Raw genomic sequence first — 12,262 nt, 5'->3', positions numbered from 1 at the left:
TTAGGCCAACGACCAACGGTATGCAATTTTGACTTTCTTCTAATTTTATTTCATTTTCCTCCTAAATTTTGGAGGAGATGAAAAGAAAAACGAAAATAGCATATTTTAAAATTATTTAAAATATATAACAGTTTACCGTGTAAACATTTTATTAACGACTGGTAAAAAATAATATGTGATAAAAAAATTTTATTTACGTGAAAAAAAAAATTTACAAGTCAAAAAAAAATTTACATGAAAAAAAAAAATTTTTTACTAGTCGTATGGTAAAAAATAATATGTGATAAAAAAATTTTATTTACGTGAAAAAAAAAAATTTACAAGTCAAAAAAAAATTTACATGAAAAAAAAAAATTTTTTACTAGTCGTACTCAGATTCATTCTGATTAGGTTAAAATTCCGCCACTCACACAAGGTGGATCCCGTTAGGTGGGTAAGTGAGACCCAACCTAGTGAGACCCACTATTTTATGAGTAATGGAGTTTTATTCCCATCAGGATGAAAACTATTTTTGTTCCCGATTCATATATTTAAGCTCAACACTTGGAAGTAATGAAATCATATCTTCACAAACTCAATTCTTCAATTCTTTAGATTCTTTCAAAGTTTAAATGTACGATATGTGTAATAAAAAAGTACAATGACCAGTATTTCTCTAAGCAAAGATAAAACTTTACTTAGATTTTCTGTTGTTACTTTTTACTTTAATCCCTTTCATGGTCTGGATTGGAATCGGCACTTTCGAAACTAACAATCTATCAAAGCTATATGTAGAGATATGAAGAAAATGCACAGGATGTACCGCATTGGAAATAGAATGAAGTACAAATACAATGACATTCTTGATCAAAACACAACATGTTTTTTAACTACTAGTTAAATCTAAGGATAAAACAAAAAGTCAAATTGAAAACCATAATTTTGTACCACATTAAAATTATTATAGGAGATAGTCAATTCTCGTCCTCATTTTTAACCAATCCAGTAAAAAATACGTCACGACTGTATGGGATTCTCATCTACATGGCAGTCCCCATTCATTCTCTCCGCGTTCGCATTACCAGCAAAAGTCAAGGAACTCTTGAATGTCTCCGCACCCCTCATTATGAACTGATCATAGTTTCACGTTCGCCTTCTCCGGCTTGCGGCGGAGGCTTTCGTAGTCTTAACATCAATAGTCGACTCTCCTTTTAAACTGTCTTTTTTTTTTCCACAGTCACTTGCATTCGATAAATATAAAGTTTTCAATCAAAACGCCATGGCGAAAGGGCTGCACATTCATTGGCTTGGCTACAAGTTACATAATCTATTTAAAATGGTATGAAAAAAATAATTTTAAAAAAAACCCTTATGCTTCAATTTTTTATATAATATATTTTTTTGATAGTTTGGGCAGTCTGACATTTTAAAAAAATAATAAAATAAATAAATAAAACTCTAAAACATCCCAAAACCGCCCATTAATTCGAAATTAGATAGCGGTTTGCTTTGGTTTGGATCAATTGGTCATCGCGGTTTTCTCAACACACCCCACCAATTCCTAATTTTATTACCGACTTAAAAGTGAGAAATCCACAGCTCTTGTATAACAAACAGATCATTGGCAGTTTTGCACCCACGCAAGACTATTATAAAACTCAATTCTAACAACCCAAAAAAAAATAAAAAATAAAAGGACCTTAGCAAACTCAATTGCACTCTATAAAAGACAGAAAGAAAAAAGGAAAGGAAAAAAAAAAAAACCAATATAAAAAACTGCATCAAATGGAAAGTGCTGGGCCAAGATTAATTATTTATACAAAGACCCGCCGCCGCCGCCGCCGGACATAATTTAACAAATTATTGTCTAAAATTTAATAAATTATTATCTATAATTTAACAGATTATTATTAAAGGGGTAGCTTATCACAACAAAAAGATAGAACTTCATATTGATGTGTTTAAGAGTCAATTTTTGTAATTCTCTTTATACAAATACAAATATACACTTGATACAAAACCACACTACCAAAGCATTCGGCTAAACAACCGACGGCTTTATTTGATAGAAAAATAAAGCCATCATCAACCTATATTTACCTTTCACACATCCTTCAAAAGCATGTAAAAGACAGATGAATATGCCCGCCTGAATCCAATAGCCACCAAGCTAAAAGTAGCACCGAGGAACAATCCATGAACTCAACGGCCTCGAAAAAGAAAGATGAATGCTAACCTTGTCTCACCAAACTGGCCTCCATCTACCTCTTGGGTTCATTCAAGTTCTTTCCCTCAAAGAATTCACCCAACATTCGTTCAAGATCCTCCGCAGAGTATCTTATGTACTTCTGCGGGTTCTTCCCATTCTCAACCAAAGGTCTGAAAGAAAAACCAATGAAAAATATGTTTATCCATTTTGGTCAATTTGACTATAATTGTCATAAAGAAAATTAAATGTCAACTCAATCAGTAAATATGAACTCCCATTGATGAATTTTTTACATGCACAATCATATATTATAAGATTGACACACATATGGGACACTTTAAGCATAAACAATTGTTTGCATGTGTGTAACTAAGTAGGCACAAATACAAATTTTTTATAGAAAACGTACCCGAAGCGTTTTACAAAGGACCGGTAGGCGGGTAATAGGACTTCGGCCACGGCAAGCCTTAGTGACTCACGTAGCTCGGTGTCAGGAACCGTCCATTGAGATTGTTTTTGATGAAGTTCCTCGAATTGCATATTGAATATCTTGAACCTGATAATGGATTGCAAATATGCAGCTAAGACGAAAGAATCATGAAAAAAGAAAAGAGGAAAAAAAAAAGTGCGCATAAATGAACATTTAGATATATAGTTAGGTGTCATATTAAACCTGTCTTTAACCAATGCTCTCGAAACTCCGCTACTATTTCCTCCATCACCACCTACTGTACTTCCTCCAGATGAAGTCAGACCTTGAATAGAGAGACATTGCAGAATCTGCAAAGAAAGCACCACAAGTTTAAACAAGGTTAAAACTCAGATTCACAGTATTCATGACGTAACATAACTTGCTTGGAGAATTAATTATACTTCTGAGACCTTTTTGCTCTAATTATCTGCTACTTACAATCTTTAGCAACCACAATATAACATTAGAAACCGTGTACAGGAAAAAAAAATTCAATATAGAAAAGTAAAGGAAAAGAAACAGTATGCAGGATCAACAGGAGAGGCCATATCAGACAGTAGAAAACCAGAATACATTAAAGAAACATGGACCAAAACGATAAAAAGATAGAAACAGCTAAGACTAGCAACATTATCAGATATTCATAGTAAAAATAGATTTGTAAACTCAAGTGCATAAAGTAAACAAATATTAACCTAATGTAACATGTTAAGAGTGGCAAGAAAGTATTGAAATAAGGTGGAGATTGTTCGCAAAAAAAGAATTGGTTGAAAAAGATTGCTTAAACCCAACAGGTGGTAAAGCTTTCATCTTACATCATTAAGTCCAAGGTTCAAACCTCGGCATAGAAAATAAAGAACTAAATAAATATTGTGGTGTCAAAGGCCTAATCAAGTCGAGTTAATCATGGATATCTAGCTGTGATCATCCATGCCCAGGGAACATGACGTACAGATATAATATTATGTGTTCGTGTATCTAGTGTATCCACGAGAATATGAAGAGAACACATCATGTATTTACATACATAAAAAGTGGTCCCACCATGCATTTGTCAGAGTGCAATTTAAAATTGCTCAGTAAAAGGACATTTCCAGTGTAGAACGACCCATGACACATGCAGTGACCCAAGTTACATTAAAGAACACAACATAAAAGAAAATGCAATAGCCATTTACCTATAAACAGTTAACATATCACACAACACACACACACAGGGAAAAAAAGGGAGGATTTTAACATAGATCAAATAAAACAAGAACACAGTCTACACCGAACATAGATGATAATGTCAAAAGAGCTGCACCTTTCCCCAACCAATCCTCTTGTATTGGTTTGCATGCTGTTGCACAATCCTTCGGTGTCTTTGCACCCAGTCATCTCCTAACAAATCCTTGGCCTCAGATCTGAATATAAAACAGTAAGAAGAAAACCATGTAAAACAAGGTTGCAAAATCTTAATGAAGATGTCTGCAAAATAATCATATGAGACAAACCTGCGCACAGATCTGACCATGTAGTGGATGTTGTTCATGAGAAATAGGTGAGTTAAAGCAGTATCCTTATACTGTTTAGACTTCCCATCCAAATTGGTTTGAAGAGCCTGCATTATCCGCATCGTTACTGAGGCTAACTGTGAACCAGATTCACCTCCATTTTCAAATTCTTGGAAAAGTTGTCGTAAGGTCGACTGGTAACTGCAAAATGATAATGTAGGTCAACCATGTAGATATGTAATTTTGTATCAAGCAAAAGATATTTATAAGAAAAATAAAGCTTAAGTAGCAAAATCATAAAGCAATGTGATACGTGTAGTTCATTACAATGACATAGAATCTGCTTTCAAATATATGGGCATGGGGAAGACCGAAAGACTCAAAGCATGGACAACTCAACTTACTCAAACAGAAACTTCACATAGTTGATCACATAGCTTGTTAAGGGATGAACAGTTCCATCTAATACAGCAGTTTTTGTTGCATCCTTTTCAACTGCTTCCTCAAAATCACCAAATGTCTCTTGAGCAGTCTGGGCAAGCCGTTTAGTCAGACTTGATGCTGATTCTCTAATTTCGGCACAAGTTTTTCCTTTGAAAATCATTTCAATCTGCAGACGATTTCAGACAAACTAATAAATGACCTGTCATACCAATCAAACATACCATTCAAGTGCAGACAAAGCAAAGAAATGCCGTTGAAGGTAGCAGTGGAACTATCCATCCAGGAATATTGCCCAGGTAAAAGTTGTAGAAATACTTTTCATAACTTGCATTAGAAGCATAGAACAAACGGAATTCGTTATTACCTCTGAATGAATCTCACGCATTATTTCATACATGTCTAAAAGTACAAACAACTTTTCTGGAGATCGCTTGCTTCTAGCAATTGCCTCTCCGAAACTAAGCAGAACCAAAACACTACTTGCAGTGACTTCAGAAAAACATTGGTCACTTAGGGAATCAAAGCCGCCAAATAGTTGATCACAAACTTTCCTCTCTGCAGCAAATAGCAACTTGACCTGTCAAAGAATAATTGGACTTTAAGTGGGGAAAAAATAAAACAACGAAATAGCTTAGAATTTAGTCCAATTGTTTAAATCTTACAGCAATGCGCATGAAGTGAATCCAGTTCCCAATTTTGGCCTCCAAAACCTCCCATTGCATCTTTTGAACATCATCTTTGCTAAGTTTCTCAACTCCCAACTTGCGAAGGCTTTCTTCCAAAACTGAAGAACGGGTATCCCTGAGTACAATGAGAGATTAATAACTTGTTCAGTCTCTTGATACTTAACAACTGCATTGACACACAAGAACACTTAGAAAAGCTATGAGATATGTAATGAGTGGATATCACATGGTGTGCAATGTCTCTTCACATGATCCAACAGAAAAAAAATCTTACAATATTGAATCTAAAAGTTGACTAGCAACCTTTTACTACTAATGATTGCTGAAACATAGCCAAAACTAACGTTTCACTAACAAATGAAATTAAATAAGGCCAAAGATAACAAAAAACAAATTCTTAAAATACCTGCTTTCAGATTTTCCCTTGACCCCTTCCTTCAAAACCCACCTACACTGCCCTTTTGACGGAATGATCCAAACTCTATTTTACTTAACAAACCCTAACTTCTAGAGTTGCTATATAACACTATAACAGTACAGTAGCAAGTACATAATGGTTTCCACTAAAACTCATCGGTAATAACAGTAGCAAGTATATACTGGTTTCCACTTATAACAGTACAGTAGCAAGTACATACGGAAGATTTTTCTTTTCCCTTTGCCTCAATGGAAAAGGGAAAAGAAAAATCTTCCAGGAAATCAAAAAATATATCAGCAGTAACAACAACAAATAGAAACTAGCCACAGCATGACTGGTTCTCCTTCCTTTGAGTATATATAAGCATCTCATACCATTGGTATTGATATTTAAGACTGAGTTTGTGTTTCTTCCACGTTTACCAATGTCCTCAAATATTGAGAGAGTAAGCAAAACGGAGATTTCGCACCTAAATCTACAAGTTCTAAGGTCAGACAAGTGTACCTAGTCTATTGCAAATGCAAAGTACATAGTCACCATATCGACACTTTTAAGAGCTTTTAGTCTACTTTATGCATTAGACTAGTGTAGCTGCTGTAACATTTTCTATTTTACTAAAAATCCTGCTTTAAAAGAAGGCATACATTGTTTTCGCCCATTTTCATCAATATCAATATACCACAAATATTACCATACGTATGGAGCACCAGTTATCCATCACTAGAAATATTATCATACTTTGATTAACATCTTTCGCAAGTCATCCATTAAGCATAATAGAGACAAGAAAAGTAAATGTGTTATCTTTAATAACTGAGAACAAAAGAACACTTTTACCTGTAAATTTTCACTAACTGTTGTTGCTGACCAGCTTGAACCATTTGCACAGCCAAATCATGTAGCAAAGGCAAAACTCGTGGCGGAATAAGAGTGGGAGGTGTATACACAGCAGCTTCCGCATCATTGTTATGATGTTCTGAATGACTATGAGAAGGATGATTGCCACTAGCGTCACCTTGGTTCCCAGGAGACCCTGATGGTCGGAGTGAGTTTGGGAGACAATCAAAAAGGCGTTCCGGCTCCACAGGCTTGCTGGAAATACAGCAAGGGTAAACATATTAAAGTTAGAACTAAGCTTACACGCAAGAATAAACAAATTGCAATAGTAGCTCCCCCATAAAAGCTAAAGTTTTCTCCCCGAATAATCAGTTAAATAACATGCATCACTAATGAAGCCAGCATCCAGAAATCAGTATAGACCATGTCAATTGCACGGAGCAGAAGTCATACTAGATAGTATAAGTCTTTCATTACTAACACAAAACCACTAGTTCACTCCAAAGATTAAAAAAAGACAAGGGTGACATGCACAAGAAGTGTAACTGGAAACAGAACAAAATGCACCAGTAAGCATGGAAACACAAACCTATAAGTTGTTAACTGCTGCTTAAACTCATCTTCAAGCTTTGAAATAGCTTTTGTAAGTAAACCATTTGCATGGTTGATAACTCCCTCACTACTCTTAAAACCTTTGCTGCTACTAAAAAAATGGATATTCCTTCTTAGCAGATCAATGGCTTCTAGATAACTTTCCAAGTCCTCATGCGGCCCTCTGAGTATTGTTGTCTCAGCCTGGGTATTGAGAACGAAAATGACAGGAACTATGATAAATATGAAACATCATAACATAAAATGACAAGAATATTTACATGTTAAATGATAAGGTTATACTTTACGTTTAACGTAACACAGTAGACGATTCATATTTTAACTAATTTAGCCAAGTCCTGGCAGCATCAATAACTTATGTATGGGGTACCATACTCAATACATCTAAGGTTAATATTACGAGAAAATAGGCAGAAAGATAAATGTTTTTATGACGAGACCACTGACACAGTGCAACTATTGAAAACAAAAACAAAAACAAAACAAAACAAAACAAAAGGAGAACAAGAACAAGAACCAGGATAGCATCAATCCTTAGAAAGGGAGTAAATTGAAAATAGGAAGCTCTCTAATAAGTCAAAACCAATACCATTACAGAGCCATTTGACATTATTAAAACGCACAATTCAATTTACACCTTCAGCTCAAAGTTCAAAACTTGGCCGCACCATCAATATGACTGATATAAAGGGGTTCATTTTCACCGTAAAAGGCAAAATAAGAACCAGCCCAAATTAAATAAATAAATCAGAATTACAAAAAAAGGATTGTGCTTTTGCCATCCCCTTCAGACAAAGTTGAAGATCAGAAGAACATCCATCCAAAATGCAACAAATTATCCCTAGAGAGATTTTAACAGAGCAAGGTTTATGAATACCAAACTCAGAAAAATCTCAACTTAGTACTAACCATGGTTACCAATTTCCTACTAACACAGAATTTAACTTATTAAACTAAATCAAGACTTCAAAGTCTTGTGAACTTAAAGACAAGTAAAACAAACCTGATGAGCAAGATCAAATTGCGCCAAAATAACCTCTGCAGATTTCAAAGTCTTGTCAATATTCTCGTGGGCTTTTCGAATAGAATGGGTTCTAATCTGCACTCCCCATCCAAAATTAAAGTAAACCCATTAAACAATCTCATCAAAACATCAGATCAGGCATAAATTGAAATACCCAAATCTTCTTATTTCCGTTTTTTTCTTCCCCCAATTTTCAGAGGAACCAAACGGGGAGAGAGAAGAAGAAGAGGGACCCACCTGGGTAGGTCGCATGGCTGTCTCGAGGGCGGAGAGGCGGTGATCAAAGGAGCCGAGGATGGAGACGACGTTGTCGGTGATGGTTTGGCTCTTGTGGAGGGACTCTCTCATCATGGCTGCTCTCTCGCTCAGTGGATCCGCGCCCATTGTAGCCGGTATTCCCATCTTTCTCTCTCTCTCTCTCTCTCTCCTTCTTCTTCTTCTTCAAAGAGAGAGAAAGTTCGAATAAGCTTAAACTCGAAGGTGACGATGAAGATGAAGACGGTGGTTAGGTCTGATGATGATGAGAGAAATGCAAAGTCCCCAGTCTGACGTTTCCTGTTCATTTTATTAATTTTAATTTTATTATAATTCAAATTATTTATAAAAAATTACATTTAGACGTTTGGTTCCATGTGATTATAATTATTTTTGATTTATGTGTATTTTTTATGAGAAAAAATACTGTAACGAACCACAAACTATAATTCGAATTAAGGAACAAATCTAGATACCAAACAACTTTAAATTTTTTTCTTATAATAAAAAATTATCATATTAAATCACACTTATTTAAATTAAAATTTTAAATTTACAAACTGAATAACACCGAGACATAGAATACAAGACACAGACAGTTCGTTTTGATTGTCTAAGGTCTTTCCCTTTGATATGCTGTGAGTTTCATTGTTCGTTTCATTTCCAATATTTTTTTTTTTTTAATAAATTTACCCCTTGAGATTGTAGGTTTTGACGACTTTTTTCTAAACTTTTAAGTTTCACAAATAGTTCACCTCAATTATAGAATTATTGTAATTTGTCACATTATACCAACTTCTCAAATTTTTCCATCTTTTGACGAATTTGAGAATTAGATAATTGAAAGTTTTGTGTTACAGTTTGAGTTGTAGAAACCTTACAAATTCATAAGCAAATGTGCAAAATGCTTGTGTTTCCTTTATTTCTTCTTTTGTTAAATATATATATATATATATATACACACTTTAACTCGAGACTTTAATACGTTAAAAACAACTCACACTAATTAAGAACCAATTTAATATTATTGTGTTGTTGAAAATTTTCACTATTATTATATTGTCAGTCAGGAGTTGTTAAGACAAAAAAAAATATAAGTTTTTAGTAAATATTGGTTCAAAGCTTCTCTAAATACAAGAAGTAAAACTTTAAGCAGTTAGTAAGCTATTTAATAAAATTGTGTGCACACATATGTATAATTAGTTTTATTTCTATTTTTGAGATCAATATCAATAACATTTTTATATCAAACTACTAAAAAAACATAATTTTAATTTATTATTTAGAATATTCCTAAAAAATAAATTATTAAATTTTTTGTATTGTTGTTATTTTTTAATATTTTTATAATTATTAAAATATTTTAGTAAAATTTAACATAATATATTAATATTTTTATATCAAAAATACTAAAAAACATAATTTTAATTTATTATTTAGAATATTCCTAAAAAATAAATTATTAATTTTTTTATTGTTGTTATTTTTTATAATTTTTATAATTATCAAAATATTTGAGTAAATTTAACATAATATAATTATTAAAGATTTTTGAATTTTAGTTAAATATTTAAAATATGTATTTTTCTTAATTTTTTATATGAAAAAATAAAATGAGTATATAGAGAATTAATTTTTTTTATTAAGACTATCTTAGGAAATTTTGACAATGCAAAGCAAACCCGTACTGCTTCTCAAATTTTGTTGTTAGGTAGCATTTTTAAGAAACTATTGAACAAAAGTAAAATTTACTGAACACCTTAACCTGTTTAACTTCTTTAAAAAAAAAAACAACAACAACATCTAAAAACAATGTCAAACGAATACTAAAATAACCTCAGTTGGCAAACATCTTCTCAAAAAAAATGTCAAACACTTTATTTGCATTATTTTTGAAAACTATTGGGTCTTTCCACTCCTTTTTCATTCAACAAATTAGAGGCTATTTTTACAACGTTCTAATGCAAAAACCTGTAAGAGAAAAAAGTTTTACAAAAGATTGAATTAGTGATCATAATATATTACTTTCATAAGTTTTAAATGTAAGTGACCTTATCATTAGAACGTAGGAGAAGCCTTTTATTGAATTTTTAGCTATGCTATGATAATGTAACGACTCGCATTTTTATTTAGTATGATATTATCCGCTTTAAGCTGAGTCTGCACAATTTTACTTTTGAGCTTCACCAAAAAAAGGTCCCATATCATATAAGAAATGATGTCATTTTTTATAAATCGGGACCTAATTTCATCTCCAGATGATGTGAAACTGCACAACAGTCTCAATTGATTAGGGCCGGCAATATGGGTCACGACTCGAAAATTACACGAATTTTGCGGGTTAGGGTTGAGAAAAAAGATGTTCGGGTCAGAATCGGGTCGACCTGAAATTGACACGACACGAAACTCGTAAAAAACTAAAAAATACATATATTTTTCATTTCATATTTTAAATTTTATTATGAACTTGTGATATCATGATAGTTATACTCAAAATCTTATACTATTATTTGCTTAATTTCAATGGATGTTATTGTAATTTAGTGTGTTATGAATTTTAAGTTATTTCTAATGTGTAAAAAACTAAATAAAAGTATACAATTTTCGTATTAATTTCGGATTCACGGGTCAATTTCGTGTCACGGGTTATTTTCGGGTCGTGTCGTGTCAACTCGTAAAGTGGTCGTGTCGTGTTCGTGTTGCGGTTTTTAAAAAATTTCGTGTCACGGGCCGTGTTCGAGTTAACTGTAAATTTAAAAAAAATGATTAAAACACGACACGAACACGACACGTGACACGAATTACCACCCCTATAATTGATGCATAGATATTAGCTAATACACCCCATGCATAGTTATTTACAACGTTTAAAACTAGGAGTAGGCACATCACAGAAATTTCATATGCAGCGTTGTCACCCAATAAAACCTTCCCCAAAATAAATAATAAGTATGCTACAACGTGATATTTTAGCTGCTCCTCAGTAGCATTTACGGGAAAAATCTCAAAACTCATTCCTAAGAGATTCAAGATTGACCTTTAAAGTTTAAACCATCTTTACAATCCATTACTCTTTCTGCCCCTACCTCATCAAGGCCTAGATGGCATTTGAGGTGTTTTGCAGTTGAACTTGAAGACAAGTATAGGTATCGTACACCAATAATAAACCATTTCTCCTTGTCTTCATCTTCACCATCATCCATATCGAGAGAATTGACAGAAACCAAACCAGAAGAGAGTAATCGGCAGAGTGAGATTCGTGCTTGTATGGCCTATACCACCCAAAAAACAAAAAAAAAAACATATTTTAGTGTTGTCCCTTCAGAATTAATAAAGTAACTAGCAGCACCTTTTGCACAGGTTCAAATCCAAAACACAATTTTACCCACATAAAAAAAAAAATAAAAAATAAAAACCTTGACAAACCTAAATCAGTCTGCTGCTCACTAAACCATGTATTTTCTTCGATTGAAGATTGCGTATTGTAGAGAGAGCCGTTGGTGTATCGAAAGAACTAGACTTTCTTGTGCTTGGCATTTTCTTGAACTAATGAAAGAGAAGAAGATGAAGAGAGAGAGGAACTGATGGCGACGGCCGCTGAAGTGATGAAGGAATGAAAACAAGGAGATGCTGGTTAGTGGTGGTAATTCTGTATGTGTCGTGTTTTATTTTTATTTTTTTTTTAAATTTACAATCAATCCGAACACGATTTATGACTCGAGATTTTTTAAAAACCGTAACATGAAAACGACACGATCACTTTACAGATTGACATGACACGAAAATGACTCGTAACACCAAATTGACATGTGAACCCGAAATTGACAAGA

General features: G+C 33.3%; 1 protein-coding gene across 1 annotated transcript; it reads right to left on the bottom strand.

The window, feature by feature from the left end:
• Positions 1 to 1,902: 1,902 nt before the first annotated feature.
• On the bottom strand, positions 1,903 to 8,727 carry LOC21395804 (exocyst complex component EXO70A1). Its single transcript, XM_024161694.1, has 12 exons — positions 8,415 to 8,727; positions 8,157 to 8,252; positions 7,131 to 7,336; positions 6,542 to 6,796; positions 5,263 to 5,401; positions 4,965 to 5,177; positions 4,561 to 4,766; positions 4,157 to 4,357; positions 3,967 to 4,066; positions 2,862 to 2,968; positions 2,598 to 2,744; positions 1,903 to 2,358 (listed from the first exon to the last, which is right to left on the bottom strand). Exons 1-12 carry the CDS (start codon positions 8,577 to 8,579, stop codon positions 2,241 to 2,243), a joined length of 1,953 nt encoding a protein of 650 aa, XP_024017462.1. The 5' UTR covers positions 8,580 to 8,727; the 3' UTR covers positions 1,903 to 2,240.
• Positions 8,728 to 12,262: the final 3,535 nt, after the last annotated feature.

Source organism: Morus notabilis, unplaced genomic scaffold (assembly GCF_000414095.1).
Source record: "Morus notabilis unplaced genomic scaffold, ASM41409v2 Scaffold818, whole genome shotgun sequence".
Lineage (NCBI taxonomy): Eukaryota > Viridiplantae > Streptophyta > Magnoliopsida > Rosales > Moraceae > Morus > Morus notabilis.
Note: the sequence above shows the minus strand (reverse complement) of the source record. Positions and strands in the feature narration are given on the sequence as shown.